Genomic DNA, 16,846 nt, shown 5'->3' with positions numbered 1-16,846 from the left:
TAATAGTTTTTTTGAAAAAACACATTAATTTTTGCCAAAGTTAGATGTTTTATTTCCACACTTACCCCCTTATAAAATCTATCCAAGGCTGGGTTTTTGGCCACGCATAATTGAATTCCTTACTTAACTACGACTTAATTCCCTGAATTCAACTTGCTCAGCTTTTCTTCGATGTCCTTGATGCGACAGCGGATTTCCGGGGCGGAGTCACGCTGGAACTTTTCCAAATTGGATTCAAAGCTCTGCTTGATAAGATTCAGCGGCTGCTGGTTCTTGGCTCCACTCAAACGTTTGATCAGCATGAGGACGATGTTGAGGGCCTCCTTCTTCAGACCTGAATGAGGAACTCCAGCTGCCAGAGCCACTGCAGCCAAAACATCCTTGCAGATCTTTTCGACGATAGCCTCCCGGGTTTTTGGCGCCGGCGCCTCCGTCTTGATCTTCTTCTCCTGGTTTATCTGCGGCAGGTCAGGCAACTGAGCGGATTCATCGAAAACATGGAGCCTTTCGATGTATTTTGTGAGAGCTGCTAGCAGACTGACCTGCACTGGTCGAGTGCTCTCCGCCAGAATGCTGGTGCAGTTTTCGGCGAAGAAGAGTTGGTAGCGGTGCTGCGTCTCGATGGAATGACGTGGCCAGGATTTACCCAAGGTCTCCCAGACAACCTCCTTAAGTCTATTGAGTGTTTGAGCCCTCTTGTTGCGCTCGTCGGCCGTCAGGTCCTGACTGGTGCTGGGCTCGTCCTCGTCGTCGGACTCCTTGCGCAGCTCCTTCTTTTCCAGCAAGTTCCAGCTCATGTTGTACACCTCTTCAAAGCGATCGGCCTCCAGTTGATCGAGGATTTCTCCAAGAGAAGCCAAAGCCATAGTGCGATAAACTGGTTCCCTCTTTCTCGCCTCCCTCATGGCCGCGTCAATAATATTCGGGCAGATTTGATGGCTCCGATCTAACCCTTTGGTGAGTCCGGCCAAAGCTTGCAACAAACGCTCCTTGCCCTCGAAAGTGCGACCCTGCAGACCGCATAGAAGCAGTTTGATAAGTCTCACCCTGTCGGGTTCATCCAAGGAGCTACTAAGGCGAGTGGCTATCGTCTGGATGGCATTCGCCGCCTGCGCCTTTCGTGACCAACTTGCATCGGTGAGAGATGTCTCCAACTTGGGTATGATGACATTTAAATTGAGACGAATGCCCGCATCCCCTGGGCTAACATCGTTCCACAAATCCTTCCACAGCTCAACATTTGCCTTCGTCTCCTCATTGGCCTCCTCGTGCATAGCAAAAAAGATCAGCGGCAACATGCTGTCCATGTAGTCCTTGAGTAGTTCATGGTGACGCTTGTTGATGGACTGAATAGTCAGAGCAATGGATCGATTTCCTGGCTGCTCGGCATATAGCTCGTCCAGTTTGGCGAAAAGACTCTTGATCGACTGCTCCTTGGCCAAACCCAACAGGTGGCCAATCGCACTGGCGTTGTACTTCCGCACGGTGGCATTACGATCCTTGATGCCCACAAAGCAGGCTCGAATATACTTTCCCACCACTGGGGTCATCTCCTTGCCCAAACGGATGCTGATCTGTAATTTGATTGATACAGTTAAACACTTTAAATGTTATATTCTGCATTTGATCAACTTACCAGGCACACGAAATGCGCACAGCCAATTTTGGTTCCAAGATTTACACTAGACTTCATTAGCTCTAGCACTTCGGGAGTCATCTTTTCCAGGACAGGATAATCAATGTAGCGCACACACTTCCCAATAGTCTCCATGGTGTGGTGGGATTTGGCAGCCTCCGCTCGGAGCGTATCCACCGCTTCCTGAGCCTCGTTGTCCGCCCCCAAGCGAGTAGATACGTAGGACAGCTTTGTGTTCTCCAACTCGCCAGTGGCGCGCAGCAGACAGGGAATCAAGGTGACCAGATGGGGGGCGATTAGCGCACCCGAGGAGTCAATCATGTCGGAGATGGTCTTAATGCTCACTTTGCGAATTTCGGGTACCTTGTGACCCACTCCGGTTTCCAAAAGATACGGCAAAGTCGAGGATGCTACTGCTGTGCCGGATTTGCCATGATCTGAAGATGAGGCTATGACGCACAGCTTGCCAAGAAATGAGGCGGTTCCGTGAGCGGTGACCCTTGTGCCCTCATGAATATCATCCATCACGCGGAAGAGCTGGAACCAAAGCTCTTTCAGCTCCGGCTCGGGCACCTCATCCACTTCCATACTGTTGGCGGCGGGAACACGACGCACTTGCTCCTCGGATCGTAACTTTAGACCGTTGGGACGCTTTAAGAGATCTCTAACTGCCAGGCAGCAGGCAATACGCACTCGCCACTCCTTGCAAGTCAGATTGTCCAGCAGCTCACGCAATATTTCCCAGTAGTAACGCTCCGTGACCTCTTTTGAGTCACTCACAATTGTGTCCCAAATGGAGATCATTGAGTTCTGAATCTTGGGAGTGGGATCGTACTTGTAGCGATACAGGCGGGGAATGATCCTGCCGAGATATGGCTGCATCTTCTGCCTGGACTCAGCGGAAAGGGTTTTCAATCCAAAGGCAGCTCCCAGTTTGCTGGTCCAGGTGGCATTATGATTGGCCAGTTGCATGAACTGGTAGATCATGTCCGGCTGGTTGAGATCTGAAGCCAGGGAGCACAGCTCCTTGTAGGTTGTGATGTTTCCTCCCGTGGGCGTTTTGCCCAGCATTCCTTCGGCAAAGAGTTCAGTATCTGCGGACACCTGATTAACCTTGCGTTTTCCTCCAATTAGCTGATCCAACAACGAGTTGGCCAAATCAGTTTGGCTGCCAGAATCGGATAGCGAGTAGACCAGTCCCAAGCCACGGGAAGCCACATCCTGCACAAACTCTGTTGGAAGAAAATAATAAATTTACAGAAGATATGAAAATGATTGATGACCTACCGCTATCATCAGAAAGGAGCTCGGTGAAAGCGAACTGCAACAGCTCTTTTTTGGCCAACACAGCTGGGCGTTGGCTACAGTGTTTCACCACAGCTAGAAGCCACACAGATATGGCCTGGCGGGAATGCGGATTGGGTTCGGTGACTAGGCGGATTAGCGAGTTCAAGAACTGCTCAAAGTCGCCATCGTTGCAGTGTTTATTCACAAACTTTTCATCCGGTTGCCCCTTGTTTACATCATAGCCACAGAGTGTGTTAACGATCGCTTCCGATATGGCTATGTTTAATGCAGCATCCTTTTGCACCTTGGCCAGTGTAAGAAACTTATCCAGGTTGCGTTTGGTAAAGTGCTCGCCATCGCCAATGGCCAAGTATCCCAGGCATCTAGCTGACTCCTCACGAATCTTCTGACGCGCTGAGGAGCTGCGCAGCAATTGGAAGACCACGCCAAAGATCACCAACTTGGTTGAGGAATCTATGCTCGTATACTCGGTCATCTCCTCGTCGTCGTCTCCATCATTGGATGGTACTTGAATCTCCACCGTGACGTTCGGTATCTCCACTGCCTTGCCGATCATGGAGATGCATTTCACAGCTGCCGACACAAGCAGCCATTGGGATTCACAAAGAGTTTTTGCTGGACAAAGAATAAAACCACATTAGTTGGGCCACCTAAGCTTGTAGTGGTATAAACTTACAGATAATCTTTACTGCATTAACAAACTGCGGCCATGCAGCAAAGTCCTTGGATTTTTTCTCCTGTTTGAGCATAGCAATCTTGCGATTGAAAGTGTGTCCCACCACCAAAAGCCAACCGTGTTTGTGCTCCAATGTCTTTTGTGTAAGGCTACTCAAACATTCACCCACCTCCTCATCAAACTTTTCGTCGGACAGACCGAAAGCCCAAAGAATAGCATAGACTTGGGCCACATTAATGCGCATGGTCTCGGATACATCCTTTAAGGTGTTGCCAAGAGGTTCCAACAGATGCAGCTGCTTAGCAGCAAACAGTTCCGGGGCAGCATTTAACAGGTCATAAAGGCAGATGAGATTGGAGTCGCCTGAGAACCAAAAAGTCGTTAATTGATTCAATGGCAAACCCTTTGCTCACTTACTTCTCTTCGCCTCCACACTGCGCTGGACAAACTGCATATATTGATGCAAGGCATTGTCCTCCGCTTCCTCGTAATGCAGGGTGATGTACTTGCGCAGCTCATGGGTGTACTTCTCGTCGCCTGGGGCCGCCACCACGCCTGCCGAATACCACAGGCACAGGCGAAGGTAATCCAGCAGCTCCTCGTACACTTCCAGGCTGTAGGGCAGCTTGGTGCGACCCACCACCACACAGGCTGTGTTTTTTTTAAGTCGCTTGTTGGCCATCTCGTGGACGTGCGACATCATCACCTGGAAGCTGGGTAGCACTACTCGACGCTGTTCCAGGGACAGGTGATTAAAGTCACTAATGGACTCGCTGTTTATGCGATTTTCTGCCTGCTCGATGGAAGAGAGCATATTGTAGTTAACGTGATCCTTCTTAGAGGTGCCGTACAAATAGGTGGTCACATTCTCGCGCAGGGAATTGCTAAGATAAATAAATGTTATATCAAGCTGAATAGAAAATTCAATTGATAAACAACTTACCGCTCTCCCGCGATGAGCAGCAACAGGTATCTGGCTGGTGCATAATACTCCGGATAACAGCTGGTGAGAAAAACACTGGTTACATTCTGCACGATCTGCACCTTGGACTCAGCATTGTCCAGCAGCATGGCCAAAAGCAGATGCTGCTGGCCATCCAATTTCACGCTGGAAGGATCGGTTTCCTCGTCCACTTCCATTGCATCGCTCTTCTCCTTTGTCTTCCAGGCAAAAGCTGGTGCCATCGAAACCAATGCCTCTCTTATGGAGGAATGTAGTTCTGGTGCAGAGCTTGCCAGGTTGTTGAAGTATCCCAGCACCAGCTTCAGATCCTGGCTTACGTCCTGCGGGAAACTACGAGCATGTTGCGCCAATGCCGAATACGCTGCATTTTGCACATCATTCGGTTCGGTGGAGTCGCGACCAATGACTTTGGTGATGCCGGTAAGTATTACCCTAGACACCTTGGAAACCAATTCGCGAGGACCACTATGGGAAGAAGAGTGGGTTAAAAATTACTAGATGGATGAATCCAAACCAACTTACTCCCTGAGGACTAGTTCCACAAACTGCAGCGCCAAGACCTTGCACTTCTGGTTGGTGTTTGTCCCAAACAGGCCATCAAAGATCACCTGCAGTCCCTTGGACACGTTGATGCTCTTGCCACGGCACTTGATGAGGTACTGCAACAACTTCTGCCGCACTCGGGCGCAGCAGGGTCGCGTCTGGCGGTCAGTTAACTTATTCTGGTTACCGGCGAACAGAGTGTACAGGGGAGCTGTTACTGCCGGGCTGCTAAAATCCAGCATGGTGCAGAGTTTGCTCAGCTCGGCGATTGCTGGAGTGGCCACACTGAAGCGTGTATCCGCCGAAGCCACCACCAGGGGCACGAAGATCTGGACATCGTTAAAGACACTGGCGCACAGAAAGCGGACTATGCCCTTCTTGACTTTTTCCAGCTCCTCGGCCCGCCAGTTGTAGGCGATCAAGCGCTTAAAACTATACGGACTGAGTCCTGGAGGAACATCCTGATCCTGGGTGATGCCGTAGGGCAGAAGAAGCACATCCTGGAGCAGGGACAGAAAGTTTGCGCTGATGCCCGGCTTGTCCTGTAGATCGAGTAGCTTCGATCGCTGTGCCGGATCATCGGGGATCTTCATGTCCGACAGTATGGGCAGCAGCAGTGCGAACAGCTTATCCTGGTAGCTTTCCAGCTTGTCCTCGCTACCCACCACTTTGCTGGCCAATTCGGCCTGTTGCTCTAGCGGCAGACGCGGAAAGCCCATGGCGATGAATATGATGGCGAAGTTCTTGAGAAAGGTGCTGCTGTCCTCGGCGGCATACTGATCCAGCAGTGCCTCCACGGGTATCTGGACCTGTCCCCGCGACGAGAGGCGCCTCTTGATGTGGGTGAGCACTTCGACGACCTACATGAGCGAAAAGTGCATTAGTCAACCGGCCAATTTTGCAAAGTCATGATGCGAGAAGGGGGTAGGTAACCCCCAGCTGGGCATTGCTAGGCCATTCACTTGCCTTTGTGCGCACCGAATTGTGGGGCGAGTTCATTTTGAGGATCACTGGGGCCAGGAACTTGCCCACCGTGGCCTCCAGCTTCTCATCCGAGTCCGCATTTCCCAGACGCAATAGGACGCGCTCCAGAAGCTCTGCAAGCGGTGGAATATGAAGGGTTTTTAGCAAATCTTTTCCGCACGAGCTTCAGCATTTTATTTAGCTCCTCTGATCACAGATTGTGCAGTTGGGTACACCTATATAGTGCAAATTATTATTTTTACCAATTTCTGCATTTGGTCCAGTTTCCATTTTTTATTGTTGTTGCTCCTTTTTAGTGTTACCAGCTAGTGTGCGGCAAATTGCCCTGAAAAGTTGTGTCAGTCAAATTTAAAAGCTTTGCAACACTTGCAAATCTTAAAAACTAGCTGCCGCCAAATTTAAATAATTCAAATTCAATCGTAGTTTCTAACTCCCAATTTGTTTTCCCAAATTAATAAAACTTTAAAATTTGTTAATAACTTTTATTTTAAAAACTCGTGTTTAAATGTAAACATTTAATTACAATCAAAGTCCTTGGGATCAGTTGACATCTTAAATTCTGCAAATAGAAAGAAAAGAAAAATTAATAGAGTTACAAGACTCATATGAAAAAGCATTTCTTTTGATTAATTTCAGTATTCTCACATTTTGTGAGAAGAGTCAAGGTTCTTCAGCAATTTGTTTTATGAAGACCGTCATGATTTTATCATCAGAATGCCAATTTTAATTATGTTAAACAAAAAATAAACTTTATACACACCTTTTAGGAATATAGCTTGCCGCACGACTGCTGAAATGCTGTGGAAACTAAAAGAAGTCTGGGAAACGAATGATTAAAGTTACTTTTTTTTTTGTTTTATTCAAAAAGAATAACGCTACAAATATTATCGCCCGAATGGTAGTTGTCCGCTCTAGTACTTCTTGAAGCTCTTCTTGGATCCCTGACCCTTGCTGACTTTCAGGACGTTGAAGCGCACAGTCTTGGACAGAGGACGGCACTCGCCAATGGTGACAATATCGCCGTGCTCAACATCCCTGCAAGTAAAGGTTAAGGATGGATTAGAAGAATGTCTTAAGGAATTTTAACAGTTTAAGATTGAGAGTTAATTTCAGTATTTTTACATTTAGTAAAAAGAGTCAAGTTCTTTCAGCAATTTGTTTTATGAAGACCGTCATGATTTTATCATCAGAGTAGGAATAGGTTAAAATTAAGGCTAGTTTTCACATCTTCTTGGTAGACTTGGAAAACTTATAGTTTTCAGGAGTGTTTAACGGAACATGAAGATGAGAAAACTGCCTTAGGCAATGTATTCTTTGGAATATAGTTATTTTACCTGAAGACGGGCGAGCAGTGCACACTCATGTTGCGGTGACGCTTCTCGAAACGACTGTATTTCCGCACAAAGTGCAGGTAGTCGCGCCGAATGACAATGGTGCGCTGCATCTTAGCCTTGCGGACCACGCCGGTCAGGATGCGTCCACGGATCCTCACATCACCGGTCCAGGGGCACTTCTTGTCGATGTAGGTGCCATCGATGGCCTATAGTGGGGTACACAAAACGTATTAGCTGGGGAATTCTTAGTATGTTAGGGGGTTTAACTCCTGGACATCACCTCACGGGGGGTCTTGAAGCCGAGTCCCACATCGCGGGAGCGACGCAGCAGCTTCTTCTTGGTGACACCGGGCTTGACCTTGCGGTTTAGGTTGACACCGAATTGTTTTTGGAAGGCGCGCTCGTTCTGGTTAGTTCGGGATCATGGGTAGATGGTACAGGGTGTGTGTGCGGATCGGTTCGATTTTTGCAGGCAAACATTCGGCAGGCGGGAACATTCAGTGTGCGTGGAAATGGAACGGAAACAAACAAAAGGGGCGCAACATTAGTCGTGGTTTGCTCGGGATCCTCTTACCTCCGCCGGTGCCCGGAAGCCCAGGCCGATTTGGCGGTAGAAACGAGGCCTTTTCTTCAGAGTGGCACTCTTGCGACGCACAACGACCACCGCGTGCTGTTTGCGGAACGAGCGTTCGGTTTGCTGGAATATACATTTCGTGTTCACTATTGGCGACACCATGCGCTAAAGTGGGGTTAGGGCGAGACTGCTCTGGATAGTCACTCCTCGGGGTGTTCCTCTGGTCCTCCAGTGGTTCGCCCAACCACATCTTACTTACACTGCCTCTGGCATCTTGTTTCGGGTCTGCACCTTCCGTTTAACCCGCGTATTTCATTTATTAAGCAGTTCCTCATGGAATCTTACCTGATCAGCCATGTTGATGAAAAAGGAAAGAACGATTCAGAGTGACCGTTTGCCGTGGGCGCTGCAAGTGGGACCGTCAGACGTTGCCGCCGAAATACCAACATAACGGAGGAAGGCAGATGGATTTTAGCATTTCATTTGTTCTGTTAAGGCCATGTTAAACAGTGGGCTCTATTAGTAAAATATAAGTTAGTTAAATTAAATTTTAGCAATTCGGGAGGATCTCCTGATAGAAACTAAATATTTCATAGAATTAAAATCAAATTCAATGCCAAATGATACTATTGGTTTCCTTGGTTGGCCATTTTAGTTTCAAATATTTATTTACATATTAATATCAATATTTACATTAAATTTAAAATTATTACATTTTGACTCCTAAAGGAATTTAATTTGTAAGCTAACTTTGTATATCCGGTACCACAATTGTAAGTACAGATATTTGTAAAGTTTTTTAAAATGATTTATAGCGTTTTAAATTTTGTGAATTCAAAAGAAGTTGATTGCAGAGTTTAATTGTCTGTTTTAATACTACACAGTGGTCACTGTGCGCCGTTAGTTAATATGTAATTTAACAGAATCGGACAATGTAACCATGGCATTCGCTTCTTTAGCCCTGGTTTTCAGTAAATACTCAAACCACGGTTCTGAGCTTTGATAGAAATCAACCCCAATTCCGATAGATGGCGCCAGTGTGCCGCTGCAGGGGCGTTAACATTTTGAATATTTTATTTGGCGCACTCAAATTTGCATATCTGCTGACTCGATAGTTTGTCGCTGCTATTGACCTTCATCTTTGCTGGCATTGACTAAAAATATTCAGCCGAAGCCAAGCAATGTTTTTTGCTCAAGTACTCAAGCCCACTCAAGTAGTGCTCCATGCCAAAAAAATGCCTTTGTGCCTGCATTTTGTAGGTTTTTTTCTTATTTTCGTTTTAGTGGCACACAAACTCGCGGTATTTAAGGCAAATGCCTCTCGCGCTAATTCTTCACATGCCCAGCGAATATGTCGGATTAAAAATAATGACAACATAAACGAGTGAGTGCCAGGAGAAATGGCCTTGAAATGCCGCCCACTTTCAAGGCGGAATATCTGCAGCTGGGGAGCTGCCGTAAATCCGTTTACGGCTAAACGTCACGGACGAAGGAGGCTGCCTGCGCTCGGCCCTGCCTGCATTTCATTGCCATTGTTAATGCAGATTGTCTGCAGCATAAAATTGCGGCAAATGTTGCTGCAGCAGCTGCTGCTGTTGCTGCTGCTGCTGCTGCTCCTGATGACCTTAACCTGCAAAAAGGGCGGGGTGGCTGCATTAGGCGTGGCATGCGTGTGAAGCTGGCGAAGGTTTTCCCAGTCGGCCTTTCGCCACGCTCGGCAATTTCACCTTGCCGAGGCGCAGTGACGGCAATGAAATCCCTTTACTATCCCTTTGCCGCCCCCTATCCCAATCCCACCGCCCCTCCCCCTTCAAGGCCACATCCTTCCATCGTTTGGAAAATACTCAGGTAACTGAAAATGGAGCTGGTTGGTTACTGGTTACTGCCGCCCAGAACATCATTCGGCATTATCGATTAAATAAGCCCCGGGACATCATAAACAGCAGTAACAAAGTTTACAACTTTTTCGCTTTTGTTTCCCTCGGTTATTATTATGATTTTCATGCTCATTGCCATTGAGGCTCTGGTGTTACTGCTGTTTGCCCGGGCAAATGAAAAAACTTTTACGAACTGCCAAAGTTTGCCCAGTCAACAGTTTAAAATCGAAGCTGGCAAACATGTTCCAAAGTCGAAATTCAATAACCACCAGAATATTACTTTTGTTTACTAGTTACTAAAAATAAAGCTGCTTAATTGGATTGGAAAAGTATATAATAAAATACATAAACTCAATAATATAATCATGCAATCATTTAATTTGCCTAAATGCAAAGATTAGAATTGACACTTTTAAGGCCATAACAATGTTACATTTAAAAACTAAAATTCATTACTTTCCTTTTAACAATTTCAACTGTGACTAGAGCTTTAACAAGGTATACCTTTTAGCTTTGGATGTAATGCAATACAATACAACTAAATAAGAAATGTTGTAATTATTCTAACCAAGAATGTATTTAGAAACCAATTTAAATCAATCACTAAGATAAAAATTAGTCGATTCTTGACAATTTTTTCTATTTTGAGATTCTTTTTTGATGAACTGAAGTAGATGAGCCAGAGCACAGGATTTGTATATCTTATTGTATATATTATTATTTTCTTGAAAAAACATCTATTAACGAACTTACTCCAAATTGGATTTGACCTACAGAGAGTTCCAGCCAAAAAAAGTCGACTGCAAAAACATTGTTAAGCTCTTTAAAGTCAGCTCCCAACTTTTCGTTGTTGCCCTCAAATTAAGAAAATAATTTGCATGCTGACGGAAAGAGACAAAGAGTGCAAAGATAACGGCATCAAGTGCGCAGCTTAACGGTACATTAGGTAAACAGTGTTGTCAACTTGTCCTGCCGGGGGGCTTGGGGGCGTGACTCTATGCTTTAGTATGGATTCTACAACACTGTATACATACACTTAAAACTTGAAAGTGGGTCGGAAAAGCGGGGCAGCGGCGTCACGAGACGGAACCATTGACCCCATGAATGGAAAAAGCTTCGGGGAGGTCTGAACTCTGAACTGGCGGCAGGGAACAAAGCGGATCTGTGGTGAAAGCGGTGGACCAGGAATTCCATGGCACCGAAAAAAACGTACTAATTTGTATCAATATCAACGAAATTGATATGTTTTACTATTAAATTAAAATAGACACAAATTGAATTACCAACAAGCTTGTTCCCTCGGAATAAGGTTTTAAGTAGGGTCAAAGTTCAGCTCATTATTGAATGTTTTAATGTCATTGAAACCAAAAAGTATATATATATATATTGTATTTCTTTGTATTTAAAATCGATGAGCACATTCTAACTATATTAGAACTTTCAAGTAAATCAATGTTTATAATTTTTTTTAAAAAATACTGTGTTTATTATAAGTACAAAATATTACTGTTTGTTACACTGTCTGTAAATATGTTTGTTTATATAATTTGTTTTAACGAGTCCTAAAAAAATCTACTTTGAAGATATTCCATAAGCATAGATTTTTTTTTTGGTGCGCCAGCCATCCCTTCAATCCGTAGTCCCCTAAAAAAGGGAAGTTGGGGTTGGTGTTCGGAACGTGTATTTGAAAAGTGACCGAGATAATTTTTGGCATGCTTTGTTTGGTTTTACTTTCGCCAGCGGTTCGCCCACCTCGCCCAGTCCATGCAACTTTGATGAGCAGCAGCTGGGTTGTGGTTGAGCCCAGGGGCTTGGGTATGGAAGTCCCCCTCCACCTCCTGAAAAACCCTAAGCCCCCCAAAAAAAGACCCCTCCAACGGGCCTCCCTGTTCGGTGGGTTGTTTAACAAGTAAATTTATGCGTTGCGCGTGGGGAGATTGGATGGGTGGTAAGCTTAGAACTGGCAAAGCCACCCCTACTCCCTTTATCTTTTCTGTATCTCTGGCTCCTCGTAAAAAGCAAATGCAAAGAAATTATTACGATGGTGTATTTTTCGGGGCTTTCGGGGGTATCTTCTTGACTACCCACCTGCACACTACCCATCGCCGAAAAAGGGTTGCACACAGCCACAGTAATTATGTTAATTTTCCGTATACGTAACATTCTCCAAATATTTGCAAATACATAAATTCCAGAGACGAGGGTCCCCCAAAAGAGACAACCCTTAGTTGATGAAAATGTTTGCTATCAGCGGGTTGCCAGAAAAACCCAGAGACCATTCCCGGACATTTATTGGCTTGGGCCAGGCCAATGACGGGAGTAAAGTAAGAGTGAAGAGTGACAGATTGTACGGAAATTAGCTAAAGAAATGCAAAGTATATTTCCGCTTCAGACAATTATCCAACGAATTTTATTGGCATAATATTGTTGGAATCACCGGTAATGCCCCCTGAAAGGATATCAACAAAATAAGCCCTTCTGTCAGCGCACAGATTTCTTGTTAATTAAGGAATAACGCTACTTGACTGCCTAATCGGAAGCAGAGACCACATGAAAACCTCCCAAATCACCCGGCAAACAACTCTAATGAAGCCTATCTAGGGGAGTTTTGGGAGCATGCTCCTCCTCAATTTTCCCCCGGTGGCTGGCTAATTGAAAAACTTTCGTACTCCCCGAACACGTGCCACCCACTGATTCGTCCGTGGGAGGCACTGCATCACGCCCATCGTTCGTCTGTTTTATGGCCACAGCTCGTTGCTGGGCTCCTGCCGCCTCCTTATCGCCCCCAGGACCTCTGTCGCTGCCCTCGGGGATCCGCACAAAAGGCCGTAAAAACCCAGCCAGCTCCTCGGTGTCCTGACGTCCGCAATTAAAGAGCAACAACAATGCCAGGCGCGGCAATAAAAGGACCTGCATGAAAAGTGGAATTCCTCGCTGGCTGTTTAAGCTGTACATATCAGAGGGCATTTTCCCGTAAATACAATTTTCGTATGAATGGCATTACGAAATATGGCTGAAAATATTTTTTGATTAAATGTGAATGAGTGTTAAGTCTTTAGAGAAATATCTTTAATGTATTTTTATACACTAGGAAATGCCTAAAATCGGTGTACATAAATAATAAAGAGGCTTTGCTAGTTTTTTTGAATTCATTATATACAACTTAAAAAAATTATTGTATTTAATTATAACAATGATTTATATAACGTTGTGATTTTAATAAAATATGCATTTTATATAAATATACAGGAAAATAAGTATACTTGCTATACTTGTTCTACTTCTATTGATTATTTTGCTTCAGTTCCTATGATGTAACGCATACGACCTGTTACACATTTACTTTTTATTAGCTTTAAACTTTTTTCAGTAACCATTTGTTGGATTAAATAACTTAAGTTGTCCTCAAAAGAGAAACGTGGCTTTTGGCCTTCATAAAAATTACACATACGACCCATGGGCCTGCACTTAAACCTTTTCAAATACAGCAAAAATTCACGAGGATTTTCTGTTCAACTTGTATCCTCTACTTTCTTTTCCCTATTTTATTTTTTTTATGAATTTTTAATTCATAGCGCATCAACTACTCGACTTGCCGCTGAATGAAACTTCGTTTTAACGTGAATTTTTTTGGCAAAATTTTTTTTTGCGAGGCATCCGTTGCCGTGGCCCTGGAGGCCAGACCCGGGGCTTGGCTCAATTTTGGGCGGGGCTGCTCCGGAGCCAGGTCATCTGGCATGCTCCTGGTCTATCTCCACGTCCTCCGAGCGCCGCGGGGCATGTGAGGCGTGGATTTATTGGCCGCGCCCGCTGGCAGGCCGTAAAAAAAGACGAAGTTCGCATTAATTTCTTAAATTGAAGCGTCGCCGGGGCAGACAAACGACGCCCAGGGAAGAGGAAGATTACATTTCCTTTTTATGTCAAAATTGGAAAGGGAAACGGGAAGGCAATCCAGAAAATCGAAGCGAAGGCAAAGCATGGAAATTGGCAAGCGAACCTGAACCTGATTAAGCAGGTCTATTCGATTTAATCTACGTATATAGTATGCATAGTATATGTTGGTCTTGTGTTCGTTAATTGGACCAAAATTTTTTTGTCTGGTTCGTCTCTCTTTTATATTGTATCCTTCTTTCCCTCTCGATGAATTAAACGAGATGGGGGAACAGCCGCTTTCTTGCCATTGTTCATCGTAAATTTATGCATGACATGGCCATGATTTATTCCAAATTCTGGTGTAAATTAAAATTAAGTGGATTCTGTTTTTCATCGCCAGCACTGTGAGCGATAAAAGAAATTTATTGATTGGAAAGCTTTAAGTGATGTGCTAATATTGGTTAGATGTATTTAAAAATGAAAGAATTAAAAATTAATGGTTTCAATATTTTATTAAAATACGTTGCATATACTGTATATTCTTGAAAACTCGTGCCCTTCCACTATGATTGTTTCCTTAAATTTCCTTATTTTTACCCCATTTTTTTAAGCAAGGTCACATTATTCTCTTTTGAGTAGTGTGACCTTGCTGTCCCAATTAAGGTTTTTGTATTTAGACATTCCCCTGGAGATGTTAAAGTTTAAACATATCTTGAATGTATTTTCCACTTTAACTAGCTTCGCCTCTTCCCCTCGTTCAATTTAACCGCATGCAATTCGGCCGCACTGTACTTAGCGAAACTGGGGCAACAGCGATTTGTGCCTCTGCATCCGGCGTCCACAATGATCCATGCCCACATCCTCATTCCCAGATTTAGCCGCATCCAGAGCCACAGTCACAGGCAGAGTTGCGCATCCAATGGACAATGGTGGCCCATGTTTATGGCTTTGGCTGTTGCTGAATGCCTCGATTGGTCAGATGCGCCCCTCCGAAATAAAACGGGTAACATGGGTTGGCTGGGAAAAAGGGCAGCACTGGGGGAAACTATTGTAAGCATCGACAAAGATTTACGAGTCGCATTTATGAGGAAACTTTGGCACGGACTCGCAAACTGGATGAGTAATGCATGTTTTGTAATTGCCACCATACATCAATTGTTAGCAGCCAATTTGGCAATCGATATAAAAAATACGCGTGCGATGGCCATTAACACATAATCATCACCCCAAGGCGGTGGTCGCTGGAGGGGCAGTAAAATCCGAAGGACCTTCATTAAACTGCCAGCAAATCCAGCCATGTGTGTGCTGGCGGGTGTCCTTCGCATCAAGGATGTGCCCGCATTCGCTTTCGCATCCGCATCCGCAAACGTATACGTATTCGTATCCTGTAATCGCAAATAATCATCCACTTAACGTGGTGAAACTTTATGCCGGAGATGGTTCAGCCAGGCTCTTAGCTCGGACCCCAGCTCCGGCACAATGTGCCTGGGACTTAGACATGGACTTGGACTCGGACGGTGCCAGTCATAATCATGTTTATTATATGCTTTCTGGCATTCGAGCCCATGCAAACGGCTTGTTTGTGTACAGAGAAAAATAGGGGAATGGTATATTTTTTTAAATTTAATGAAGTTTTATATATATCCTCCTTTATTTAAACCTACTCTTGACCGTATTACTTATGATTGAAATTATAGTTTACAAAGGAAGAAACGTTCTTGAAATCAAGACAAAAGTACTCTTGTAAATAAACTAAGTGTGTAATTCTAAATGAAGAAAGACTAATTTTTAGTGAAGGCCATTCTTAAGAAAACGGAGAACAGAAACGTTTTTGAAATCAACACAAAGGTACTCCCTAATTTAAGTTTCGAAATGAGGGGATCTTGATGTGAAAATTAAAGTAGTCTCGATTTTTTGAGAGAAAAGTAGTCTTGCAAATTGAGAACACTTTATCTTGATTTTGAGAAGTTCAGATTGAATCGATCTTGGCTCACTTTTTTCTCTAGGGGAAGTTTTTTTCTGTGTCTTCAGCACAAAGGACACGAATGGCCCCGAACCACTAAAGGAGTGCCTGGATGGCTGTGTATCTCTGCTCTTGACAAGTGAAACGGGTAGCTCGGCCTGTGTATTTTTAGAGCCACTCGTTTGACTGGCCAAACAATCTCGGGCATCAGCACATCAAACGTGAATCCACCCAGCGAATACATACATATGTAGGTGCTCCTTAAGGGCGGCCTTAAATTCCAGCTGTGGCCCATAAAGAAGCGCGAGAGGAAGTGAAGCCATTTCTAGCGCATCCTGGCCATCCTGACCGACGGCGAACATCCTGCCCGACCAGGACCGCCAGAAATTGTAAATTTTCGCTGCTCGACAAACAAAAGCGCAGCAGGATGTGCAAGCCAAACAGTTGCTGAATTTTATTGTCAGTGGATGTATTTTCTGCATTTTTCTGTGGGAGTAACTGTGGCTTTTGCCCGATCTCCGGCTAATGCTTTTAACTGGTCCGCTTGGCTTTGGCTCAATAGATTTTTGGTCTAAGCTGGCAAACCGAATGACCAACAAATCAAATAGCGGAAAACTTTTATTTTGCAAAAGTTTTGCTCATGCTTCCGTCGGATGGTCGGGTGGTTGCCTCGTAGTTCCAACTGCTTCTTGGCCAGTGCGACCATCTTGGGCCCCATAAATAAGCCAGCAAATTGCATGCTTCGCTGCCTCATCGGATCCTTAAAAAAAAGGGGGGAGGGGGTTTCAAAGGGGATTCGGGGGCATGGAAAGTGGTCTAGCAAATTGATGGCTTTGTAGCAGTTGTGGTAAATTTGCTGGCCCTTTGGGCGGTTTTCATGGGCCGTTTCTTGTTTCCTTGAACTCTGACCAGCAAATTGTATTTATGCGTTAATTATTTCATTAACGCCCCATTGAGTATCGCCTTCTTGGGCATTTGGGGCGGTCAGGAATCATCCCCCCATCCTCTCTCGAATTATTCCAGCCTATTGCATTCAAGTGATTTTGATTCCTGGCCTTGGGGGCGTGGCCCCTTGGGCGTTGTTGTGCAATCGAATGGAAACGGAATGTGATGC

General features: G+C 44.9%; 2 protein-coding genes across 4 annotated transcripts; both read right to left on the bottom strand.

Moving 5' to 3' along the window:
• Positions 1-24: 24 nt before the first annotated feature.
• On the bottom strand, positions 25-6,413 carry LOC119550176 (proteasome-associated protein ECM29 homolog). Its single transcript, XM_037858711.1, has 9 exons — positions 6,354-6,413; positions 6,094-6,224; positions 5,107-5,987; positions 4,564-5,049; positions 4,038-4,504; positions 3,621-3,983; positions 2,924-3,559; positions 1,637-2,868; positions 25-1,574 (listed from the first exon to the last, which is right to left on the bottom strand). Exons 1-9 carry the CDS (start codon positions 6,379-6,381, stop codon positions 135-137), a joined length of 5,664 nt encoding a protein of 1,887 aa, XP_037714639.1. The 5' UTR covers positions 6,382-6,413; the 3' UTR covers positions 25-134.
• Positions 6,414-6,944: 531 nt separating this feature from the next.
• Positions 6,945-8,480, bottom strand: LOC119551778 (40S ribosomal protein S11). Of its 3 annotated transcripts, XM_037861307.1 has the most exons (5): positions 8,365-8,391; positions 8,020-8,142; positions 7,726-7,851; positions 7,446-7,651; positions 6,945-7,146 (listed from the first exon to the last, which is right to left on the bottom strand). In XM_037861307.1, exons 1-5 carry the CDS (start codon positions 8,374-8,376, stop codon positions 7,023-7,025), a joined length of 591 nt encoding a protein of 196 aa, XP_037717235.1. In that variant the 5' UTR covers positions 8,377-8,391; the 3' UTR covers positions 6,945-7,022. The 3 variants fall into 3 exon arrangements, with proteins under 3 accessions (XP_037717235.1, XP_037717234.1, XP_037717233.1); XM_037861306.1 differs by lacking the exon at positions 7,726-7,851; XM_037861305.1 differs by lacking the exon at positions 8,020-8,142 and having other exon boundaries at positions 6,951-7,146; positions 8,365-8,480.
• Positions 8,481-16,846: the final 8,366 nt, after the last annotated feature.

The sequence above is a fragment of the Drosophila subpulchrella genome, chromosome 2R, assembly GCF_014743375.2.
Source record: "Drosophila subpulchrella strain 33 F10 #4 breed RU33 chromosome 2R, RU_Dsub_v1.1 Primary Assembly, whole genome shotgun sequence".
NCBI classification, from domain to species: domain Eukaryota; kingdom Metazoa; phylum Arthropoda; class Insecta; order Diptera; family Drosophilidae; genus Drosophila; species Drosophila subpulchrella.
The sequence above is the reverse complement of the archived record's forward strand: the minus strand, read 5'-3'. Positions and strand labels throughout refer to the sequence as shown.